Below are 25,288 nucleotides of genomic sequence, written 5' to 3' on the forward strand. Positions count from 1 at the left end.
TTCAGATAGATGAACTACACCAATGCACACAGGGCCCGGAGAGAGGTTACAATGAAAACAAGGAACTCAAAGCAGCCTCTTCCTAAACGATCTGCTTTGCTCTCCAGAGGCACAAATAAGATGCAGAAATGTTCTATAGGTTTCACCACTTCCTGTCCCCAAGTAAGACACAGTCACAGAGTGTCTTAGATGTGCATCTGGAAGACACTGACTTGCCAGTCCTTTGGTCACTAACAGGTAGACAATGCACAGGGACCACAAAACCAGTAAATGATCATTTGGAACAGTCCTACTTAGAAGAGGTTAGCACAAGAAAGAAATTAAACTTCAATTTCACTAATTTAAATAGAAAATGGTGGGGAAGGAGGGCCAGGTAACAGAGTAAAGCTGCTTGCCTAGCAAGCCTGGAAACCTAAGTCTGAACTGGAATTAACTCATGTAAAGGTGGAACAGGAGAACTAACTCTACAAAGTCGTCTGGCCTCCACATGTGTGCTATGGCACATACACTCCACACACAAATATACATATAATAATAACAAATAAAAATTTGAACTTGAAAATTGAAGCTGGGGCTGTAGCTCAGTGGTAGTGCATTTGACAAGCATGTGTAAGATAAAACCTAACATTCCAAAAAAAAAAAAAAAGCAATGAAAATTCTTAAATTTTCACTTAATTCAATTATCAGAGAACTTAAATGTTTGTTTGGGACAACTTGGATATGAATTTTTTTCAACTGCTTTATGACATTTAAATACAGATACAATGTTTCTGGTGAAAAATGAGTATACAAGCTCAGTTACACTGTGGGATAGAGTGTACTTTGAACAAAGTGGGCTTAGCTTGATATTCTTGCAGAGGACTGTTCTCAATACCCATGGAGCAGCTCCACCTGGAACTCCAGTTTCAGGAGAGGACACCCTCTTATGACCTGAGGGCGCCAGGCATACACGGTACACATGCATACATTCACACATATACACAAAAACAAAAGTGGGTGTTGTGGTGCACACACATCTTTATTCCCAGCACCAGGGAGGCAGAAGCAGACTTATCTCTGAGTTTGTGACCAGCCTAGTCTACATAGCAAGTTTCAGGACAGCAAGAGTTACTTAGAGACCCTGTCAAAAAAAAATAGAGTATCTCCTGATGGTCCCTGTATCCTGACTATATACTGAGATGTCTGGATATACTAAGTTCAATAGAAAAATACTAATTTCACTTTTTAAATATGATGCTTACAAAGCTAAACTGACCTGGGAGTGTAATTCAGCTGGTAGAATGTGTATCCAAAATGCAAAGAAGTCCAGCAAGGCATAAACCAGATGTGGTGGTGTACACCTATAATCCTAGCACTCTGGAGACAGAGGCACAAACGGGGATCAGAAATGCAGTACTGACACTTTGGCCTCTCTGTGACTGTGCACATGGTGCTCATGGTCCTGAGAACAAGCGATGGCTGAGTGCCTATCCTAAGCTCAGGAACAGCAGGAAAGGGAACAGAGAATGTAAAAGCTAGAAGACAGAGGGCTGTGAAATGCCATCTTCAGGGCACAACATAGCCACTGCATACGACACAGCACATATAATCTCAGAGCAGTGAAACTACCCGCACAGGACCTCCAAAAGACTACAACAGTCAAGAAGCGATCACTGACTGGTGAGGGGTTCATGGGACCCTATTTCTCCTTGCTGAACAACTGGCTACAATGGATTTTGGGGGAAAGTCACTGTTATTGTCCAGGTTCCAACAGACAGTACTAAACCCATGGTCTCACAGACAGTCTCAGATAAAATCAGTGGATCACAAAACAAAAGAATAGAATCTGAAAAAAGGACTTGTAAGAAAAAGGGGGAGTTGATGGGTGGAAGGAAGTAAGAATAGAAGGTGAAGGGAAAAGGTATGCATTATATACATACATGTATGAAATTGTACTGACTACAAAATCATCTCTGCTACATATCCAGTTGGAGCTGCATAAAACTGTCTACCAAAAAGAAGGAAAACTGAAAGTGACACTTTTCCTGCATCCCTACGACACCAGTGCTGTTCTAGAGCAGGGACCCAAACTCTGAGGGTCTGCTGCCATCTTCTGGACACTCGCACACAAAACTGCTCCATGAGAAACAACTTTCTGAAGTGGATTTCATGTTTCATCTGAGGGACTGAAACAGGAAGGCAAGCTGGGCTTGTCAAAAAGCCTCATAATTGATGTGGTAAAGAAGGGAGTAGAAAGTGACTTACAGAGTCTTAAAATCCCAGAGAAAATGTGACCTAGAGTTACTAGCTGTCAGTGATGAGTGGCTGTGCTGGACTACTTCTGCCCACCTAAAGGCTGACTTTTTAGTTTCTGTTCCTACTTTTGGGTCTTCAGTTTTATCCTGAGTTGCCTTTTAGATGTCAAAAGGTGTCAGGTGAAAACTCATTGCTTTGCCCTGGACAGTATGTTGTGAAATGTGCATTCCTTCCCATCGGATGGTCCTGGCACCCTCATTAAGAGTCAACTGCCCACGAATACCTGGCTCTATTCTACCCTACTGACCTATGTGCCTGTGTTCTTGTGCCAATACCACACCATTTGTACTGTGGTAGCTTTGCAAAGTCTTGAATCAAGAAGTTTGGTCCTCCACCTTTTCTCTGGCTATTCTGGGTCCCTGGCATTTCCATTGAATTTTAGGATGCATTTGTCATTTCTGGAAAAAAAAAAAAAAAGCAGCTGGGTTAGCGTTTTGATGTGCATTAAGAGGCATTTGCTTGGTGAGACTGAAAGGATGACATTATATCTAGCCTTCCCTTTGCTGTGGAGTTCAAAGGTAACTTTCTGGGACAAGAAGACTGGGTGCTAGAAAAAGGTGCATGAGTCTAGAGGCTAGATATAAGTTGTTTAAGTCCTGGAACTGACACTTAGATGCCACATGACCTTGCGCCAGGTGGGTCATCACAGGACAAATCGAACACTTCTACTCATGATGCAGTGCTATGTGAGCAGAGAAAAAGCTATCAAGGAGACCCCCAAAGAGTAGGTCTTCCCTCACACCTCTTTCCATTCTTTCAGAGCACTGCAGAGACTTTCCTTGAGTTGGAAAGGATCCAGTGCTCCCAAAGGCTTGGCGGCCAACTCCTGACTGCCTGTCTGCAGTAGCATGGGTTAATCCTCTGACAGCCCTACTTAGTGACACCCTGTGGATTCAATAAGGATACAGGCAGGGACCCACCTAGTCTACACAATGGGGTCCAAGTCAGGCTACAGACAGTCAAAAAGCCTCAAGTAATGGAAACACCAGGACGTACTAAGGCAGGAGAGAAAGACAAGGTCAAAGCTCTAATTGGCAAAACTAGGAGTGCTGGTCTCTAACCAGGTTCAGCAGCCTTCAGGAATGCCCAAGTAATTCAGCACAACTCCAGATGTCCAGAGAAACAGGGATGTAGGCAACTGGATAACATGCTGATCAGCAATCAACTTCTCCCTCTCTGAATTGTAGGTGTTCTTTCTGACCTTATGGCTTCTGATGTGACTGCTTAGTTAGCATTCCACCAGTTCCCCCTTTCCACTTTGCCTCCTACAATAGCTCCTTATTTGCCTGATGGGCAGGTAAAAACTCCTGATATTGCTCCATTACCTGTCTGGGAAGCTGAATCTGTGGAGCAGACACCAGCATGCTAGCATTTCTGAAAGGAAAGGAATGTAGTCCTATAAGTGAAGTCATAGGTGGGTGTGTTTGTGAAGCAGGGTTATAAGCTCCTCTTCAGGGTATGGAGAGATGGATCAGTTGTTAACAACACTGGCTGCTCTTGTAGAGGATCAAAGTTCAGTTCCCAGCACTCACATAGTGGCTCACAACTATCCGTAACTCCAGCTCCAGGGTTCCAATGCACTCTTCTGATCTCCCTTTGGGCACCAGGCACACACACTGTACACACATATACAGAAAGGCAAAACATTCACATATATAAAATAACCTAAAAAAGAAACAAGTTACTCAGTATCAAACTTTAGATTAGTATTTACAGTTCTCACACCTGGAAATCCAAATGAGTTACAACATGAAGGGGAGGAGCTAAATTCCCTCTACACCAAGTGTTAAAAATGGACAGCTAAGTAGCCAGTGAGCTCCCATGGGGGAGATTCACTCCTCCCTTCTAACTAATCTGGCCTCAAGCCTGTGCATCCTAGGGAAAGGACAGGAAGGAAGACGTAAAACTCAGTCCTATCCTGACTTCTGATGACACAAATGCAGCAGCACGCTTTTCAAGGTCATGTGACTTGTTTATAGTAAGATATCATATCATCTAGGGTCTGGAAAGTGACTGTGGACGCCTGTGGTGGGCTTTCAGAGGCAGAAGCAGATGTGTGTGACGAGCCAGAGCCGTGCCCCGAGTCGCTTGGTGCCGGTGCCGGCTTGCTCCACGGCTGGCTACTCAAAGCACCAGTTCTCTTTTGACCCACAAAGTAATTCGATGGTGGGGCAAACTCAGGATCTCGTTCAGCCCGGAGTTCTGACTGCTTCTTCGACCAGTACCCAAAAGAAAATTCTAGTGAAAATAAGAAAGAATATTATTAGAAACAATTATGAACCAGTCAAGTTTACAGTAATTTTTCATTTTTTTAAAATTTTTCAATTTTTATATGTATTTTAAAGCTACCACAGGCTGGGCGGTGGTGGCACATGCTTTTAATCCTAGCACTTGAGAGGCTGAGGTAGGCGGATCTCTGTAAGTTTAAGGCCAGCCTGGTCTACAAAATGAGTTCCAGGACAGCCAGAGCTAAACAGTGAAACCCTGTCTCAAAAAAAAAAAAAAAAAAAAAAAAAAAAAAAAAGAAGATATTCTATAGAGATGTTCTGGACCAACAACTGCCTAAAGGGCACTACAATTACAGAGAAATGAAATAATCAATTTGTTTGCTGAAGTTGACATGGTAGGTGTTTCTCATCAAAGTCTGTCATTTGTCGAGTTCTGGAGGACACAGAGGGACTCATCCGAGCTGAACAGCAGCTCTTAGATTTCTCTTGTCAGCTCCAACAGCAGGAGCTAAGGTTCCACTGAGTATCTGCTGCAGTGAAGACTGTGGTGGGTACCTTGGTGAAAACTTAGAGAAAGACGTGCATGCACAATGGAAGCTCAGGTAAGCTTCCCAACAAACACAAAGGACGGCTAAAGAGAGAGTACCTCAGAACACCAAACCTCCATTATACTTTAAAAGCAGTTCCTGAAAAGTTACATTCCAAAATGTAAAGACACACCTAAAAATATGGATTTAAACTTGCCAAGTAATTTTCTGAAATGTATTCATTCTGTGGTCAGAATGCCTTTGCAGATGCTGGTCTACTGTGATCACATTTTCCCCATTTCCCTGTATAAACAACTAGTGTCCAGGATGGAGACTCCTTAAGCCTCAGGAGTACAACGACTCCCTGTGGAGCTGACGGTGGAGCTCAGATGTAGAGCTCTTCCTAGCATGTGCAAGGCCCTGGATCCATCTCTACACCATAAAAAAAAAAAATAAAAACAAAGTCGCACCAGAATCTTACTTTGATTTAAAAACAAAACTACTTTTCCAAGGGCCTCACTGGGAAGTTTTCAGACCTAAAAGTTCCACCCTACCTTTTCCTCGGTCCCACTCTCGGATGTGTGGCACGCCAGGCTTGGTGTCCTTCCGCTCCTGGATGATGACTTCGACCTTGCTGTTCGGGGCCACCGGAGGTGGAGCAGGTACAGCCTTTGGTTCTGATGGCAAAAGCACAGTAACATCTCCACCTAGTTTTGTAAGGAAATAAGACCTTATTACCATGGGTTTAAAGTTTAACATACCAAGCTGGAAGGTGGTGGTGCATGCCTTTAATCTCAGCACTCAAGAAACAGAGGTAGGTAGATCTCTGAGTTGAGGCCAGCCAGATCTACAGAGCCAGTTCCAGGACAACCAGGGCTATACAGAGAAACCCTGTCTCAAAAAACTAAAAATAGAAATTTCACACTAATTTTGAAGTAAATGCTAATGGGAGTAGCAAGCATGTCTGATTAGACAGACGTTAGTACGGCAATACTTATTTCTCTATGTGAGTGGGTGTGACTGCCACAGCATATGTACGTCAGAGGACAACTTTGTGCAGCTGGTCACACCTTTACCTTGATTTTTATCACATAATATATGCAGTTATGGAAAACATCAAATACGCAAATATGTAGTTTTATATTTTTATCTATATTTTTAAACTTAAAAACTTTATTTCATATATAGGTACACAGCCAAACCTCTAAGTCGTGGTTTACTAAATTGTCATTATAAGAAGCAACTCAATGTGTCTTGTCTATTGCCTAAAAACATGGGAGTGTCACTCCAGACCATTCTAGCTATAAAAACTGCTCCTGGAGAGTGAGATGGTTCGGGGGAAGAGTGCCTGCTAAGGAAACACGATGACCTGACTCTGAACCAGGGGTATCACAGAGAAAGCAAAAAGCAAACTACTGAAAACTGACCTCTGACCTCCATACCTGTGTTTTGACACATGCTCACTCACACTCGCTCACACACCACATACAGTAACAAATAAGTAAATGGAAATATTTAAGAGCAATAAAATAATTAAGAGCAATAAAAACTGTTCCTGGTGGTACTTCAAAGGCACATGATATTTAGAGATAAAACTAAGCTGCTGATTCCTACACTGCAATCCTATTAGTGAACACCAAGAGATCTAAGATTTCCCTGTGAAAATCAGAAATTTAAGACATGAAATACCTCTATTTTCTTCTTCAGTCCCATCTTCCTTTGATTTTTTAATCTTTTTTTGTCGAAGTTTGGCAAGTCTTGCTTCTAACATAGCCTTTCGCTTTTCCTTTATGTTTTCTCGTTTTATTCTCTGATCTGTTGTCTGAACAGAACAAAAAATTAGAAAATTATTCACTCGAAGTCAAATTCACATTTCTGTTTAAAATGATGAAATAATTATGTTTTTAAAAAAAGTGCTAATTAATTTTAACAGCACATCTAAGCAGCTCTCCCCAAGACCCGGAAAATGGTGGCTTATGAAAAGGAATGTCCTTAGGAAGCTTAATGAGAGCTCACAGAGCCCAATGGAAGCCTCCACATGGAAGAAAGCCATTCAGTTCTCTTCTGCTCCTTAATCCCTTAACACAGCTTCCTATTTCCTCACCCAGGTCATCCCAAAATGCTGTTTGAAACTAGACATAAAACAGCAGGGCTGGGAGCTGGAATCAGTAGTTAAGAATACTGTGGCTCTTGCAGAGAACCCAAGTTCAGTTGCTAGCATCCACGTGGTTGCTTACAACTATCCATAGTTCCAGTTCTAGGGGTTCAATGTCCTGTACAGGAGCCACGTGTGCATATCGTACACATACACAGATGCAGACAGAGCTTACACGCACACAAAAATAGTAATAATAAAGCAGCAAGGCTAGCAAGATGGCTCAGTGGGTAAAGATGCATGCTGCAATGATGCAAGCCTGGCAACCTAAGTTCAATCCCTGGAATCAACAGAGACAGAAGGAGTTATCAACTCCCTAAAGTTGTCCTCTGACTACCACACATGCCATGACACTTACACATTATATACAGATATATTACTAATAAGAACAAAACCTAGCAAAGTACAGTTAAAATTTTAGAGTTGAAAAACCCACAATAATTTAATAATTACCTGTATGTAACCAACAATAACATTCTGAATATCAATTTTCAATTTACTACATTTTTTAAATTCTTCTCTCATACAAATATGTCCTGACTTCAGTTTCCCCTCCTTCCACTCCTCCCAGCCCCCAGCCCAAATCCCCTTTCTTCCAGATCTACTCCTCCTGTTTCCCTTCAAAAAAAGAGCAGGCCTCTCATGGATATGAACTGAACATGCCATAACAAGATGCAATAAGACTAGGCATAAACCCTCATATCAGGGCTGGGTGAGACAAACCAGTGGGAGAAAGAGCGTCCCAGGAACAGATGAAAGAACCAGAGATACCCCCAACTCCCACAAAAACAAAACAAAACAAAAAACAAACAAACAAACAAAAAAACAACAACACTAAGCTAACAACCATAATATATATGCAGAGGACCTAGTTCAGACCCATGTAGGCTCTGTGATTGCTGCTTTAGTTTCTGTGAGCCTGTATGAGTCTGGAGTGGTATTTTGTTTGTGATCTAACAAATAAGCTTGTCTGAAGATCAGAGTGCAGAGCTAAACCACTAATTAGCCATAGGGGCTAGGCAGTGGTGGCACACACTTTTAATCTCAGCACTCAGAAGATAGAGGCAGACGGAGCTCTGTAAGTTCAAGGCCACTCTGGGCTACACGAGATTGAATCTGTCTAAAAGAGAAACAGAGATCATACAAAGGTGATCCCAGCAGTTGGAATCACAGGCCTTTAATCCCAGCATGATGGAGATGGAGACAGAAGTAATATGGCTGGATGGAGAGAGGAATATATGGCGGGAAGAGACAAGAGCTCAGATTAAGCCTGAGGTTTTGTAGAGAGAGCATTCAGTCTGAGGATTTGTAGGGACAGAAATCACCCCTTTGGTCTGAGGATTCAGTAGAGGTTAAGAACTAGTGGCTGGCTTTTCTGCTTTTATGATCTTTCAGCATTAACCCCTATATCTGACTCTGGGTGTTTATTATTAAGACCAATTAGAATTCATGATACATGAGTCCTGCTTAGTTGATTCTGTGAACTGGGTATTCTAGTGTCCTCAACCCCTCTAGCTCCCATTCTTCCTCACTGTTCCTCCCTCTCTTCCAAGGGGCTTCCTGAGCTCCAAGGGGAGGGACCTGATGGAGATCTTCAGTTTGGACTCACTCTCTCTCTGTCCAATGCTTGATTATGCATATCTGGATTTACTACATCTTTTAAAGCATGACCTATCAATAAAAAAAATTATTCAAACCTATAACAAAATCCTTAAATTTAACTTATACCTGTTCACGAAGCATCTCTAAAGTTTTCATTTGCTTGTTTCTCAATTCTTTGTCTTTGGCAAAGGCAAAATACCCAACACCAAGTTGTCGGGCCTCTGAAATAATCAAAATTATCAAAACATTAGATTTCTCTGATTAGCAAACCACATTTACAGCAAGTTCCCTAACAAACCAAAGGAGACACACAGTGATATCAGCACAAGCTTAATTTAAAAAAAAATAATTAAGAAAAAACAAAAAAGTCAAATGGCTAAGTGAAAAATATATAGACAGGCTGCTCAGCCCTGGCTGTATCCTCTTCTCTCTGGCAACAAATTCTTAGGCTAACAGACATGTTAGGAAGAGGCCCCTAAGTTTCTTAGGCTGTGGACAAGAGGATGACTTCACCTCTACTGCACAGTCGGAGATGCTGCTCTGTCAGCACCTGACTCTGTGCTTACTGGCTAGAGAGAAACAAACAAAAAAACCCACCACCACACACACACACAAATACCCCTGCCCCCAAATTAACAGTACCATTTTCCCTAATGTCTTCATAATGGATAGGCCCCATTGGCTTTTTCAGAGCCTCCCTTTCTTCTTCTTCCCATTGCTGGCGCTGAAGTTCTTTCCTCATGTCTTCAGATAATAAAGTTTTTTCATTAGCAGGACTAACGAAACTAGTAGAGGAACAGAAACCTATGTTCAGGTGAGTGCCATGAAACAGCAACAATTAATTACCAGACTTATAGATGAGTATGATAGGATCTTGCTTCAGTGTTCAAGACAACCAACTTTCCTTTCTACACTTGTCCTGGTTGACATATGGAAAATGGCCTAGCCAGGAAGGATGAACCACTGGACTTCTTTGAATGGCCTCTGGTCTAGAGACATGGACGTTGCTAGAGTTCCCTGTCCCAGCAGGTGGTCATGGTTTGTACTGTGACCTCTGCATGTTTACTCCAGACCTACTCACAGGATGCCTAAGATGGGAAGGCTCACACAGGTGGAGCTTCTCCAATATTTCTCATATAAAAGCTGGCTATATGGAATTTCAACCACCAAGATACTTTTGGATGTTATTTCTTTGGTCCCATTAGAAATGTAATCATGAAGCCTTTGATTCAATATACAAAGACACATAAATAAGAAGTGAATAAAAGCAAGTGAACCTTCTCAAGTCCCTCTGTCCATAAAGGCTGGTTTGTTAGCTAGGTTGGACTCATTCTGTACTTGCGACCTAGATCAGACATCCTACTCATCCCTTTGAGCAATTATATTGTACATGACCAGAACAGAGTGCCTGCCTGGGAAGCTAAGTCAGAAGAATCACTTAAACCTAGATCAAGGCCAGCCCAGGAAATAACGTGACTCATTTCCCCGCTACTCCCCCCAAAAACGGGTTTCAGGAAAAGAAAATCAATAAATAAATAATAACGACATTCAGGTTGTTCCCTGAGCAAAGTTATGAGTGTCTGAATACATTAACCATTACAGGCTTCAGTATATAACAGTCTTACAAATTAAAGATCTTAATAGAGCAGAGTAACAAATAGTCAGAAGCCTCTCACACAAGACAATCTCCATGGTTGTGTTCCAAACAAAGGTCACATTTTAAACTTACAGTCTTCCCTGAAGATTTTTATCCATCTCCAATAGATCTGGTAAATCCTTTCTCATGCAGCGTCGGGATCGACCCAAAGAGTCCACGTAATCCACCCTGAAAGTGAGAAGTTGGGAAGACAGTTAGTACAATGGGCAGATCACTAGGTCAGGGAGTTGGCACTTAAAGAAGCAACGCAGTTACATACCTTGTTACCAAGAACCTTGAAGCCAAGGGACCACTAACACAGAGAAAAGGCTTCTTAATTAGCAGATGACATCCAATAAGCTTTTTGTGCCCTCCACAAAACCTCAATTTTTCTATTACTGCTCTACTTCTAATTGACATATTCTTTCCAGCAATCTTAGGAGTTTCTTAATGTAAGTCATGGTAATTTTTGGACCCACTTTAATTAACAAGACAAACAATATATACCTTTCTTCATCTTTGCCCAAAGCAGACAGTGGAGACAGGGCAAGCTGGGCACACAGTAAGGTTAAAGAAAACACTGAGATTTCCTAACAACACAAAGTATGGGCAGGTATTCATAGAAAACATCTCCTTTGTACTATGGTGCAGCAGAATTTTGTTTGTTTGATTTAGACAGGGTTTCTCTGTGTAACTTTTGGAGCCTGTCCTGGAACTCACTCTACAGACCAGGCTGGCCTTGAACTCACAGAGATCTGCCTGCCTCTGCTTCCCGAGTGCTGGGACTAAAGGACACCACTGCCTAGCAGTGCAACAGATTTTTTTATATTTGCTATCACAGGCAAGGAATCTCCCATAATCTGGAGTACAGTGCACAACACACAATGAAGGACCTAATATATGCTGTAAAGTAGTTAGCAAAGCGATGAAGGTCAGACTCAGCTAGCTCTGCTGTTGCCTGCAATTTCTTTCTTCTCAAGTGATGCCAATTTCCTTGTTATCCCATGTTTTAAAAACCAAACACTTGGAAATCCACTCCTACAGACAACTGTCAGAAGAAATCAAACCTATAACTATATAAAGCAACAACTTCATTTTCTTTTCTTTATTTTTTTTTTTAAATGAATGGGGAGGGGAATCTAGCCAGATGGTCCATGTTATTACTTACAGTATTTTTGCAGAAAGATTTTCCACCACCTGGAATTTAATTACCAAAAGGATTTACAAGCAGTAACAATTCTGGAGCTTAATTCAAAAACAAAAAAAGTGTGGGAATTGCTTGCATTGCGTCCTACTGCACCATATGCTATCATGCGACACCATCAATTGCCCTCCAAACTCTTCAAATTGCTGACAAATTGCTTGTAATCATACAGGCATTAATAAGAAAAATAAATAAAAGACATTAGACCATTCAAAAGAGATGAGATTTCTGCCTTGAAAAGCAATCACAGCTATTCTGTTCTAGAACAGGCCTCCAAAACACACAGAACACCAGCAAGGGAATACAGTAGTCAGCAATGGCTCTAGCTCATCAGCAGCTGCTTACTGAACAGTCCCAGCATAAACCTGGAGAAACTGGGTGATCCAAGAAGGGCTGAGTACTCTAGCTCTACAGGGCTCTAGGGAAACAGGAGGGGTGCATGCCAGAAAATACAATTTAGGCAGATTATAAAAACAAGCAAACCGGCAAGTGTTGGCACACACCTTTAATCCCAGCACTTGGGAGGCAGAAGCAGGCAAGATATCTGTGAGTTTGAGGCCAGCCTGGTCTACAGAGCAAGTTCCAGCCAGAGCTGTCACACAGAGAGACCCTGTCTTAAAAAACACACACAAACAAAAAACAGACAAGCAAAAGTATGGCTCAGATGTTTTGCAGACAATAAGATCTAAAGTGGGTCAACTAAAAATAAAGGGTAAGACCCCAAAAAATAGTTCAGAAGAAGAAGCAAGTACTTAGACTACAAATGATGAAGAAAGGCACAGAGAGGCTGTGTTCTCTGTGGTTCCATGTGGCATACAGCCATATGCCTACCCTCACAATAGTCTCTAACTTTAGATTTAAGTTATTTAAAAGGTAAGAAAGTAGGGAACACAGTGGACACCTTCCATATTATGAACAGAAAGGTTCTCTGCCATCTACAGTAGTAAAAACATCTCTATTTATGCATAAATACCTGTCCAAAGGAGTCAGCAAAAGGCTAAGAAATCTACAAACAGTCCTGAGCAGCTTCTAAGAAATCCCCAGAAAAAGAACATCAGTGATGTCTAGGCAATGGCAAGCTCTGCGGAATCAGTGTCTAGGTGGCATAAAAGACACCGTTATGGAATTTGCAATCGGATCTATAAAAGGCTGGATTCCTCCATCCTTTATGTATGTACAGGTAAAACTCAGGAAAATATCAATAATGGAGCTTTGCAAAATATCTGCTTATGCTCCCAGAATGGAACACACTTGCTTCCATGAGGGAAGTTAAAGGAAGTCGTTGTGCACTGAAGCACTGCATCTCTACTTTCCATGGAAGGAAGCTAGGCCTCAGAGAAACTGCAAATTTATCAAGTCCACACAGGCAGAAGGCAGTGCTGGAACCCACACCTCAATACCAGGAAAGAATGTAGTTAAGATATAGCTTACTGTGCCTACCCTGCCAGTTTCTTTTGCAGGACTCAAAAGGGACCACTTCCCAGGACCTGACATCTGAACCAGGACATGTGGGCAAAACAGCAGCATGGTGGTAAGAGAGCAGGACACTGATGGACCGCCCAATGATTCGTGGGCCTGGCACCACACTGGGCACAGCAGATGCTCAGTTCTTATCTGCCGTCACTGATGCTACCGCTCCACTGGTGTGCTGAAATCTATACAAACTATACAATCTATACAACACTAGCTCATCGCAACTTAGAGGGGGTGGTTCTCAGGACACAGAAAACCCAGGCAGAGTAAGAAAACATGATGTGATACCATCAAAATGATTCTCAAAAAGCCAAAGCAAGTCTGAGGGCTCACACTGATCTAAGCTCCAATATTACCCACCACTCCTCGCTGGGGTCTTGGGGAGGAGGTATGTCTTTTTCAGAAAACTCTTCATCATCATCTCTCTCTTCTGCATTTCCAGACTCTCTAGTAGCACCAAGCACCTCCATTTCCTTTCGCTTGTCTATGATCTTCTGTGTGAAATCCACAAGGTACATGTCCTCCATTTCCTCATCTAGAACACAAAAATCAATTTATGGGTTCTTTACATTAAAGAAGAAAACCATAGCTGAAATTAAGAAGTGGCCCTACTGCCTGACTGTTCGTTCACCAGTCAATGCCTCCATCACGGACAATTTACAGAGACAACAGACATAAAACACCTGACAGAAAACTTTAAATAGACCATCCATAACACGGACCATAATACTCTTTAAAAAGCCTTGAGTTTCCTGCTGTGTCATCAATACACTGTGTGAGCAATAGGACCATTTAAGACAACACAGTCACTGATTTTGAGCAACTCATAGCCAACAATGTCTAAGAGAAGCAGAACAGCATTTCTCCCAATCAAGATAGTCGACCCTTCTTGCTGTCATGTAACAGACCTTTCTAAATATATGAGTTGCATCATTTAACTCTTACACAAATATGTGGTTGAAAGTGCTTGAAAGGTCCTAATGCAGGCAAACAATATCCTCTGAAGCTGGGGCATGGTGTGCACACCTTTAATCACAGCACTAAGGAGGCAGAGGCAAGTAGATCTGTGAGTTCAAGGTCAGCCTGGTGTACATAGTGAGCTCCAGGCTCTACATGGTTACATGGTGAGACACTGTCTCAAACGTGTACACGCACACACACACACACACACACACACACACACACACACACACACACGCTTCTTTTGAGTTCTTTTCACAAGTTGACATCGTTATCAAGCAAGGCCTGGAGTTAAGTTCTACAGGGATGAACTCAACTTGGTTTTGTTTGTTTGTTTTTCCCTAAGGACAGAGATTGAACTACAACAGACACTGGGTTCCCTATGACCAAAGTGTGGTGCTATCCCCCTTTACAGTGTTACACTGAAGACAACTAAGGCTCCAAGACTTAACCAGTTCAGATACACAGGTACAACAGAAGGATCAGTAGGTAGGACTGCTGGCTTTGACAAAACCCCACTTCCACAAACACATTCCTTTTGATTGAGTTACTGTATTTTCATTTTATTTTAAGTTACACATATGAGGGAGAAGGGTACATGGGAGTGCTAGTGCCCTAAGAAGGCCAAAGAGGACATTAGTTCTCCTGTAGCTGGAGTTATAGGCAGTCGTGAGTAAATGGATACTGGGAACCAAACTCTGTTCCTCTGTAAGCACAGCAAATGCTCTCAACTGTTAAGCCATCTCTCCAGCCTCTGGGTTTCTATAGTAACAATACAAGTTTGAACCAGAGGGAAAAAAAGAATGAAACAACAAGTTTTCGAAATCACATATTCTCTCAAAAGGGAAGAGGTGTGTTTCTGAGAGGTGAGGTATAGAGGTACACACCAGTGAGGCATCCTGGGAACGACCATCTTGTTCCTTAGACTGTAGCACTGTCACCACAGGCCCCAACTTTGTAAATGATACAGTCTGAGAAAAGGCAAATGATGGCCACACCCACTGGTGTCTTGTTTGCTAGGCAAGGTGGAACTGCTGAGCTCTAGCTCTCCCCATTCTGAAGATCCATTCTTACCACTCTCCCTGACAGGATCCTTTCCTCCAGCTCACCAAGTCTAAGCCCATTTTCTTCTAGAAATTTCCTGAATTCTTACTTGCTTTCTCTGCCCCCTGCCAATGGTGTGTACACTGGCCCAGAAAGTCTCTTACACTGTTGTCCAACTATGAATTCTGCTATTTCAGGGGGATATGACAAAAGGGCATTGTATTACAAATTTCTATAACAATTCAAAGCACATTGTACAATTACTAATTGAATATGCCATGAAGTCGAAATTACTTAGAATAGAAATAATAAGTATGATAAAGGAAAGAGGCAAGGAAAAGGGAGAAATAGAGGAAGCAAAGAGAAGAGGAAAGGAAACAAATATTCTGGAGAGAAAACAAAAAGAGCAAGGAATTAGCAAAAAGAAAAATTAAAGATTTCCCAACTGGATAAATATAAGGAGAGAACCAAAAATTAAAAATTAAAAAAATTAAAAATTAAAAATGTGAGATGACTCAGTGACTTGCTGCCCAAACATGAAGACCTGAGTTTGAATCCCCAGAATCCACATCAAGCCTAGTTTGCAACACATCCCAGTATTCCTACGGTAGCAAGATGGGAGGCAGAATAGATCCCTCAAATTTTGCCTTAAACAAAGCAGGAGGTGAATATCAACACATACTATATACCTATGCTGTAGCATAAACATGCCCACACTCATACACAAATGCAATGGGGCAAAACCATGAAGTTAAAAAAAAAAGCACATCACAGAAATAAAACTGAAAATAGAGAGACAACAGGATAAGAGGCAGCATAACCCATAATTCGGCACACCTTATCTTTTCCTTATGCATGGATGTCCCTACATGCAAGGCTGGTCTATTTAAACTGTCTCCTGGTGCTGTGCTCTCCTCCACCACCAGATCCTCCACCAGACCTGTTGTGAGGGCTGTAGAACTGGTTCCCTATGTTCTCCTGTCCCTGCCTTGGTGTGGGATAATTGCCTGTATTCTGTCAATCATGTTTTAAATAAACGCTGACTGGCCAAATAGGAAGTATAGGCAGATCAACCAGACAGCAAGTAGAGGTGGGGCGATGAGAATAGGAGTATTCTGGGAAGCAGGAAGCTCCCTCTGCACTCCTGCCCAGACTCTGAAGAAGCAACATGTGATCTGCCCCGCTGTGAAAGGTACTGAGCCACATGGCTAACATAGGTAAGAATAATGGGTTAATATAAGCTACAAGAGCTAATAAGAAGACTGAGCTAATGGGCCAATCAGTTTATAACTTATGGAGACATCTGTGTGATTTTTCTTTGGGGCTTGCCGGCTGTGGGGTATCGGGTGGGACAGAAACCCCAACAAGCCGGCCCTCATGTTACACTGCCTGGGACCCAGTGAACCATTGGAATATTACTGAATATTTTCTTATCTCTATGTAACCAGTGAAATTAAAGTTTTGAGTTGGTTTTTTAAATTTCTCCCTCTTAGAATCATTTAAACAGATAATATAATACGAAGATCTGTACAAATTGTAGACAATAAAGAAATACAAATAAGGGGGCTGGAGAGATGGCTCGGTGGTTAAGAGCATTGCCTGCTCTTCCAAAGGTCCTGAGTTCAATTCCTGGCAACCACATGGTGGCTCACAACCATCTGTAATGAGGTCTGGTGCCCTCTTCTGGCCTGCAGACATACACACAGACAGAATATTGTATACATAATAACTAAATTTAAAAAAAAAAGAAATACAAATAAACATTTGTCTACCTGGAAAGTCTCCTTTAGTCATCTTTTCATATAATTTGGCCTTTTCTTCCAATTTTTCCCTAGGAGAAAAACAGACAAGAATTAGAAATGGTCTTATAACTGTCCCTTCTGCCACTATCAACCTGACAGCTGACAGTTAACACCTCCCGAGGCCGGCCATGAAAAGATGGACACAACAGGTGCTGACTGCCCTGTCCTGAAGAGACCTCAGACCCACTTCATCTACTTCCTTAGTGAAAGCAGGACCGAAAGCCATACCTGATACAGAGTAACTGCTCAATAAGTATCTGATGAGTGAACAAATGGGATGCACTGAGTTAAGGCTCCAACAACCTAGCTGCAAAATGCAACTTAAGTTACATGTGGTAAGAGAGATGTATGTAAACATTTTCTATTTAGTCTGCCAAAAGGATCACCAGACTCAAGGCAAGATTCTTTGCCATAGTGCTTTTAGACCAGGGTCCTGGTCATTTGTGGCTTATTATACTTCTTTATACCAACTTAATTTGTTAAAAACATGACAATATCTATTTTAATATCACAAATAATACACTGAAACTACATACTAATATAAAACAACAACCCTGGTATGTCAACAAAGCAGACTCGCTGCTCACATAATGTTGATGGCATTTAGCAAGTAGTAACAAGCTAAAAGGGCCAGGAATTCTCTAATTGCCTAAAAATAGAAGCCCCAAAGAGGCCATCTGTGTCATGATCTCATTAATCACAATGGGAAATTTAATTCCTAGTGGGGTGAAGAGACTACAAAAACCCTAGGTCACATGATTATGACAAGTTATTTAACTTTTCCTTTCTGTGTCTCAGCTCCTCCAGACTGATGGAAAAGCAAATTCTTTTTTCTTTTTTGCTTCTCCAGATTGCCACAAAATTAACTTAATAACACAAAGTAATGTCATCTCATCTTCACTGTCATATAAGTTAGCAAGGTGGTTCCATGTGTGTTCCTTTGGGTGCCCAAGTATCAGTCAGTGTACATGTAAAGACCAGAGATTGACCTTAGGTATCATTCCTTAGGAGTTAACCACCTTGTTTTTGAGACAGGGTCTCTTATCTCTTAGTAGGACCTGGAGATCCCTAAACAAGCTAAGCTGGCTGGACAGTAAGCCCCAGGGATCTCTGCTCCCCAGCAGTGGGATTACAAATCTACACCACCATGCCTGACTTTTCTATCAGGTCCTCAAGCTTGTACAGCAATCATCTGACCAACTGAGACATCTCCCCAGTCCGATGAAGCTGCAGAGTTCCTATCATGTACCAAAGCAGATGGCTATCACAGCAGATGTTACAACTCAGAATTCTCCAGGCACAGGAGACTACTGCCTCTTCTTTACAAAAGAATGTTAGCTAATATGCAGAGGAAATCCACGAATAATTCAGCAGCAGCACAGCTTACTAACAATACAAACCACCCATGGAAACATAGTAGTGACCAGGATACTTAGTCTCAAAGCTTCCCACCCCAGGTTACTATTAGCCACATAGGAGAAAGGGCATCTTATCTTCACAGTAGAGAATTCTAACAGACTTTTCTAAGGAAGTGATTGAACTCATTACCAATAATGATTCAAACTGACAATTATGAGCCTCTAGATAAGATTCACTGTAAAACACAAAGACTACACAACAGTCTTAACAAAAAACTTTAATAGAAACTCATTCAGACATGGGACATGGCAGAAAATAAACTGACCTGGACACTTAAAAATGTCAGCAAGGTAACTGACAAAAAAAGTGGAGAGATTTGAGAACTATAGGCATGAATGAAATATAATCTTTAAATCCTGATTTTGTTTTCCCTGATTTTTTTTTTTTTTTTTGAGACAGGGTTTCTCTGTGGCTTTGGAGCCTGTCCTGAAGCTAGCTCTTGTAGACCAGGCTGGTCTCGAACTCACAGAGATCCTCCTGCCTCTGCCTCCCAAGTGCTGGGATTAAAGGCGTGCGCCACCACCGCCCGGCCTGATTTTTTAAAGACAGAGTTTCTCTGTCTTTGTGTAATAGCCCTGGTTGTCCTGGAACTCACTTTGTGAATCCTGAATTTTTACAAAACCTATTTAGGACAAAGCTGTGTTGGGACAATGGTAAAATCTGAAATATGAGCCATACAGCAGTATTAAATATAGTAGTATAATGTCCTTGTTCAGATAGATATATATTGAAATATTCACAGGTAATATCATGACACTTAAAGTCTTCCTCTACAGGTGTGGCAGAAGGACAGAGGAAAGCAAATATGACAATATATTAATTAGTGAATTTAGGAAACAGGAATTAAAATGTTCCTTTTACCTTTATTCAAATTATACTCTTGGTTTGTGAGGGAAATTTGGGGCCTCTAAATACTAATGGCCTATCACCTAACCTAGAACACACCATGGGACTCTTTTTTTTTTAAATAAATGAATGTATTTATTTATTTCACATCCCAGTCACAGTTTCCCCTCCCTCCTCTCCTCCCAGTTCCTCTTTCCAATACCCCCTCAGTTCTCATCCCCTAATTCACTCCTCCATTTCTGTTTAGGTCTCCTGAGAGTATCAACAAAACATGGCAGGGGCTGGCGAGATGGCTCAGTGGTTAAGAGCATTGCCTGCTCTTCCAAAGGTCCTGAGTTCAATTCCCAGCAACCACATGGTGGCTCACAGCCATCTGTAATGAGCCTCTTCTGGCCTTCAGGCACACATGCAGTCAGAATATTGTATACATAATAAATAAACAAACAAATAAATGAATGAATAAATAAAAACAAAAAACATGGCATATCAAGTTGCAATAAAACTATGCATCTCTCCATATATTGAGGCTGGGTAAAGCGACCCAGTATGGGGAATATGGTCCACTGAACACTTCTTCCAGCACTTGGGAGGCAGAGGTAGGTGGATCTCTGTGAGTTCGAGGCCAGCCTAGTCTACAAGAGCTGGTGCCAGGACAGGCACCAAAGTTACAGAGAAACCTTGTCTCAAAACAACAACAACAACAACAACAAAAAAGTGTTAAGATGAAGGTGTGGTTCAGTGGACAAGACCATTGGGATTCCATCCCTAGAAATACAAGTTTTAAAAAATTGTTGATATAGGCCAGGTGGTGGTGGCCCAAGCCTTTAATCCCAGCACTAAAGAGGCAGAAACAGGTAGATCTCTAAGTTCAAGGCCAGCCTGATCTACAGAGTGAGTCCAGGGCAGGCAGGGTTATGCAGAGAAACCCTGTCTCGAAAAAAATGAACAAACAAGCAAGCAACAATAACAACAAAATTGTTGATATAGCCTTTTCTTTTTCTCAGGCTGCCAGAAAGATGTCAGATATTCAGACCGAGTTTGTTTACCAAAAGCAGTCCATGATCTTTTAAAACAACAAGTGGGTTCTATGGGCAAGGAAAGGCTCCCTCAGTACTACAAGAACATCAGTCTAGGCTCAACATGCTCAAGGAGGCCATCCAGGGTACCTACACAGACAAGAAATGCCTCTTCACTGTCCTATCTGGTGCTGTGACCAAGATGAAGGTGCAGGGGACCACTGTCATCATCTAGAACTATACCTACTATATCCAAAAGTACAATTGCTTTGAGAAGCACCACAAGAACATATCTGTCTGCCTGTCCCCTTTTTGGGAATGTACAGACCAGTGACATTATCACCATGGGAGGGTGTAGGCCCAAGTTAAGACAGTATTCTTCAACGTGCTCAAGATCATCAAGGCTGCGAGCACCAAGAAACAGAACCAGAAGTTCTGAGAGGACGCTGGTCAACTTCCAGAACAAATAAAGTTATTTCCCAAATTTAAAAAAAAAAAAATTGTTGATAAATTTAGTATGTGATAAAAGCTTAAAACAGGACCCTACTTCATCTTCTAAGCTCAATTTTTTTTCTTTGTGTAAGACAACAGATATGTGTAAATTACAGCATTTTTAGGGGACAGCTGGCCCTCCACATCTAGAGTTCACATCTCCAGATTCAACTACCTGGAAAGAAACAATATTCCAAAACAATGGTATTGTTGCTAATATATACTGTGCATCTGTCTGTACATATTTTCCTTCTTGGCATTATTCCCTAAACAGCACAGAATAACTATTTACAAAGTGCTTACACCATATTAGGCATAGCAAGTAATCTAGAAAAGATTTTAGAGTATACTGAATGTTTTCACAGACCACACACACTAGTTTATCTATTTGGAGCATCTTGAGCTTTGGTATCTGAGGAAGAGTAGGAACCTAGAAACAACCAATGCCCCTCAGATATCAAAGGACACTGTATTTACATTCATAAAGCATTTGCCCAGAAAGATGTCTATCATATCTGTACATCAGGAAGAGTACCAACTAAACATTTATTTCTTGGTCTAGTAACCCCTTTTCAGGTGTAACTACCTTGCTTTGTCTAAAGTCTTCTGCTCTTCAAGCTTCTGTTCTGCATCCTTCTCTGCTCGACTGGAAACACCAGCATTCTGCTTGGTCCAGATACTTGGCTTCTGGAGAATGATTCAAAAAAACAAAATAAAACCATGTGATCACAAAGCATCAAAAAGGAAAGAAAATCCTTGGATCTCATGAATCATCAAAGAACTACTTATTCTGACAGACAACTTACAGCTTACAACAGACGTGACAGGCACATGGCAAAGCTGGAGCTGAAGAAAACTCCTAAATCACCTAAAGAATTTCTTTCTGAACTTCACTGAGTTATTTCTCAACTGACATTTACCCATGACTGATTACAACATCATTCAATATTCTAATGGATATGAGCAGAATACAAAGAAATATAGTAAGCAGATTACTACCTATAAAAGTTTTAAAACTCTTAAAAGACTTTCATATTTTAAGTCTATTTCTATATTTTACAGTTGTTTATCTCTATTTGGACACAAAGTACATGCTAATCTTTCATGAGAATGTGAACAACCCAATTATTAACAGCATGTTAAAGAAGAATATAGGAACAGGAGAGCTGGGTTAGCATTCATTATGAGGGCTTACTGCTCTTGCACAAGATCTGAGTTCAGTTCCCAACATCCATATTACTTGGCTCACAACTACATATAACTCCAGTTCCAGGAGATTCAACACCCTTTCTGGTTTCTGAGGGCATCTACACACAGATGGCATATACATGCATGACATACGTATACATACAAGCACACACACAACATATATACTTAAAATAAGTCTTTTTTAAAGAGTATTAAATAATCTTACTAATTTTAATATCTAACAAAGTTTATGCAAATGTTCAATTATAAGTCAGGGGCTTTTTTTCTTTACATTTACTTATTTAAAGATAACCACTGACATTTTTCAAAAACTTATAATACAATTCTCTCATATTTGGAATCAGTAGAGTTATATTTACCTTATTAGTTGTCTTTGGTTTTCCAAAGACTCCAGAATCTTTTAGAAGTTTTTCTTGTTTGAATTCTTCTTGTTTTCGGAAGAGCTCAGCCTTAAGATCTACCAACTAGAATAAAACAAGAAAGTAAACAACAATATTTCATTCACTCTGGCAGTTGACTGGATTGCTAAGCAACTGTAATTCTCTAAGATTTTGGCTTCCTGAACATGGACAAGAAACACAAGCTTAAATATAGAATTCCACACAAAATTAAACAACATTTGGTTTCATTGTAGTTTTGCTACAAATTTAGTTCTACTCCAACTTTTACTACTCAAGGCTTTTTTTTTTCTGGAAAGTGACATAGTAAACTAATGAAATCTACATACAGGTATGACAGGATTCAACTAACTTCTGAAGCGCTTTCTGTTTGTGGGACATATAACCAGAAGTACAGGGTCAAGCTTTACTTTTTTGTTGTTGTTGTTCTTGTTATTGTTGCTTTGATTTGGCTTGGTTTTGGTTTTTTGAGACAGGGTTTCTCTGTTTGTCCAGGGTTTGCCCTGGCTGTCCTGGAACTCACTCTGTAGACCAGGCTGGCATCAAACTCACAGAGATCCACCTGCCTCTGCCTACCAAGTGCTGAGGAGATAAAAGGCCAGCACCACCACTGCCCAGTGACTTAGTTTGTTTTTGAAAGGAATCACAGGGTTTGAAAATGTGATGGGGGAGCACAGGTGAAGAGATGAGGCAGCTGGGCAAATACTTGCACCTCCCTTTCCGTTGTATTAGTCCTAACAAGTGGGAGGAAATGATGTGATGGCAAGTGGTTATGCATACAGGCATCTGTCAATCAGGCACTACTGGCTGACAAGGAAAATAAAAATGACTGAGTTCAGGAGCTAAATAAAGAGATGAGTCAGCAGTTAAGAATACTTGCTGCTCTTGCAGAAGACTCAGGTTGGGTTCCCAGAACCCACATGTGGCATGCAACCATTGCAATCACCTATACACAGCTCTAGTTCCAGCGAATCCAAAGCCCTCTTCTGGCTTTTGAAGGCACCAGGTACACATGCGTTGCACATATGAAGGTGCAGGCAGAACAGCTATAAACAAAATAAATCTTTTTTAAAAAATGATTCCTTTTTTATGTTTGGGACAGTAGTGTTTTGCTTGCATGTGTATCTGCATGAGGGTGTCAGATTCTCTGGAAAATTGTGAAAGTTGTGAGCTGCTATCTGGGTGCTAGGAATAAACCAGGGTCCTCTGGAAGAGCAGTCAGTATTCTCTCTGAGTCATTTCTCCAGCCCCATACCTTTTTTGGGGGCGGGTGGGGGGGTACTGAGTTCAGTGATTTCCATTTGAAAGAAATCTATTTAAAGGTACTGCTGGTAGGAATTTTAACAGTGAAAAGGAGTCTCACTCCAGGACCCAATATTCGAAATTATTCAAAATTCTTCAAGGAAGGAAAGAAGGAGGGAGGGAAGGACGGAGGGAAGGAAGGAAGGAGGAAAGGAGGGAGGGAGGAAGGAGAAAATTTTGCCTTTTAACTCTTCTTAAATGCATCAATTATCTAGTTATATGTTTTTCTAGTCTACAACTACTTCGGATTTAAGCTCACAAAATGACCAGTTCCTGGATTTCATTTGTATTGTAGTTTTTGAAAATGTTATCCTCTGGATAATCTGGCTTTAGTTTGTTTTGGTTTGGTTTTTAAAGACAGGGTCTCACTGTGTAGCCCAGGCTATCCTGAAACTATGTGGCTCAGGCTGGCCTCGGAATCCCAGAGACTGGCCTCTCACACGCTGGGAGTAAAGGCCATGTGCAACTACACCCTGCTGGATTTAGTGTATAAGCACTGAATCCAAATTCTGACAAAATGTTAAATCCAACACTGCTCGTTTTCCTCTTATTTTCTCATAGTCTTAGTAAATTCAAGTTTGAGTCAAGGGTTAGGCAATTTGTTCTGAGGTAATAGAAAAACAAACGTTTTGCAGTCAATCAAACTCAGTGACCTGGGTTCTCACGCCAAAAACCTGTATGTAAATTGAGGAAACCGGGATCACCTTTGGGTGTCACGTTCATCATCCATGAAGAGTGATCATTAACTGCACCTATATTAAAGCACGTCTGAGGACTCAATGGCAGCATGCACATGAAGCGCTTGTACAAAAATGTGTACAGTATTTACAAGCTTTCTGCTCAAAATGGTTATGTTAGCAAAACTCCCTACGTCCTGTCAGCTCTGGCGGCCCGAGGCAGCCCATCCCACAAGTCACTAACTAACTTGTCTGGGTCCTGCTAGGGAGACCCTAGGTACTCTGGGGTCCTGGGGAGTCGAATCTCTGTATTGGAGACGCCAGGAAGGGCGCAGGTCCTCCAGGTCCCCGCAGACAGCGAGGCCTGGCTGGGCTGTGGCGGCTGACCCGCAGGATGCACCCTGAGATCCCGGGGAGAACGGCTTCCGGGACTTGTGTGTAGGGCGAGCCTAGTCCAGGTGCCACCGGGCTCAGGATCCTGTGAATAAGGAATTGTCGAGGGTCCCCGCGGAGAGAAAGTCAGACGGAGAGTCCAGGCTCCTGACCTGCGTGAGGCAACAGGTTAGGTCGCCATTCTCGACTAAGAAAAGCAGGGGAAACTCGGAGCACGGAGCTAAGCCACCCTCGAACTCACCGAGGAGGCTGTAACGTCCAAAGGTTTTTTCTTTCGGTCCATCGTGCCGCCAGTAGACCCGGTCCCAGCGCCTAGCCTCCCCGCCGCCTCTGTCAGGCCTTATGAGCCCGCCCCACGCCGGTACCGGAAGTGTCTTTGCAGCGACGCTGAGTTTGCGTTATTTTGCGACACAGATTTACGATCTCGGTGCCATCTTGAAAGCGTCATTATGAGGTGACTCGTCGCTCCGTCGCCATTTTGAGAAGGTCGGGGGGGTCCCCTAGGGTTGAAGTTGATCGTTGTGGTCGTCTTGAAGAGAGCAGAAAGTGAGGCGAGAATGACTAGTTTTGTCGTCGTCTTGAAGCAGGCAGAAAATAGCTTGCATTGCAA

At 41.7% G+C, this 25,288-nt stretch overlaps 2 protein-coding genes and 1 pseudogene across 5 annotated transcripts in view; 1 reads left to right on the plus strand and 2 right to left on the minus strand.

The window, feature by feature from the left end:
- Nucleotides 1-3,944, minus strand: part of C2H3orf20 (chromosome 2 C3orf20 homolog) — a 71,791-nt gene extending 67,847 nt beyond the window's left edge. For 2 of the 4 annotated variants that reach the window (XR_005284190.1, XR_005284191.1), the window contains exons 1-2: nucleotides 3,216-3,844; nucleotides 2,543-2,693 (exon numbers count right to left, since the gene is read on the minus strand). The gene's annotated coding sequence lies outside the window, so the exon portion shown is untranslated. Of the gene's footprint in view, nucleotides 1-2,542; nucleotides 2,694-3,215 lie in introns of all 4 variants that reach the window. The other 2 variants (XM_038317925.1, XM_038317924.1) reach the window with 2 other exon arrangements.
- Nucleotides 3,945-4,246: 302 nt separating this feature from the next.
- On the minus strand, nucleotides 4,247-25,035 carry Ccdc174 (coiled-coil domain containing 174). Its single transcript, XM_038317927.1, has 11 exons — nucleotides 24,920-25,035; nucleotides 22,268-22,372; nucleotides 21,286-21,386; nucleotides 16,897-16,955; nucleotides 13,481-13,655; nucleotides 10,537-10,632; nucleotides 9,450-9,592; nucleotides 8,934-9,028; nucleotides 6,740-6,872; nucleotides 5,605-5,757; nucleotides 4,247-4,533 (listed from the first exon to the last, which is right to left on the minus strand). Exons 1-11 carry the CDS (start codon nucleotides 24,959-24,961, stop codon nucleotides 4,256-4,258), a joined length of 1,380 nt encoding a protein of 459 aa, XP_038173855.1. The 5' UTR covers nucleotides 24,962-25,035; the 3' UTR covers nucleotides 4,247-4,255.
- LOC119806302 lies at nucleotides 20,208-20,646 on the plus strand (annotated as a pseudogene).
- Nucleotides 25,036-25,288: the final 253 nt, after the last annotated feature.

Source organism: Arvicola amphibius, chromosome 2, assembly GCF_903992535.2.
Source record: "Arvicola amphibius chromosome 2, mArvAmp1.2, whole genome shotgun sequence".
Lineage (NCBI taxonomy): Eukaryota > Metazoa > Chordata > Mammalia > Rodentia > Cricetidae > Arvicola > Arvicola amphibius.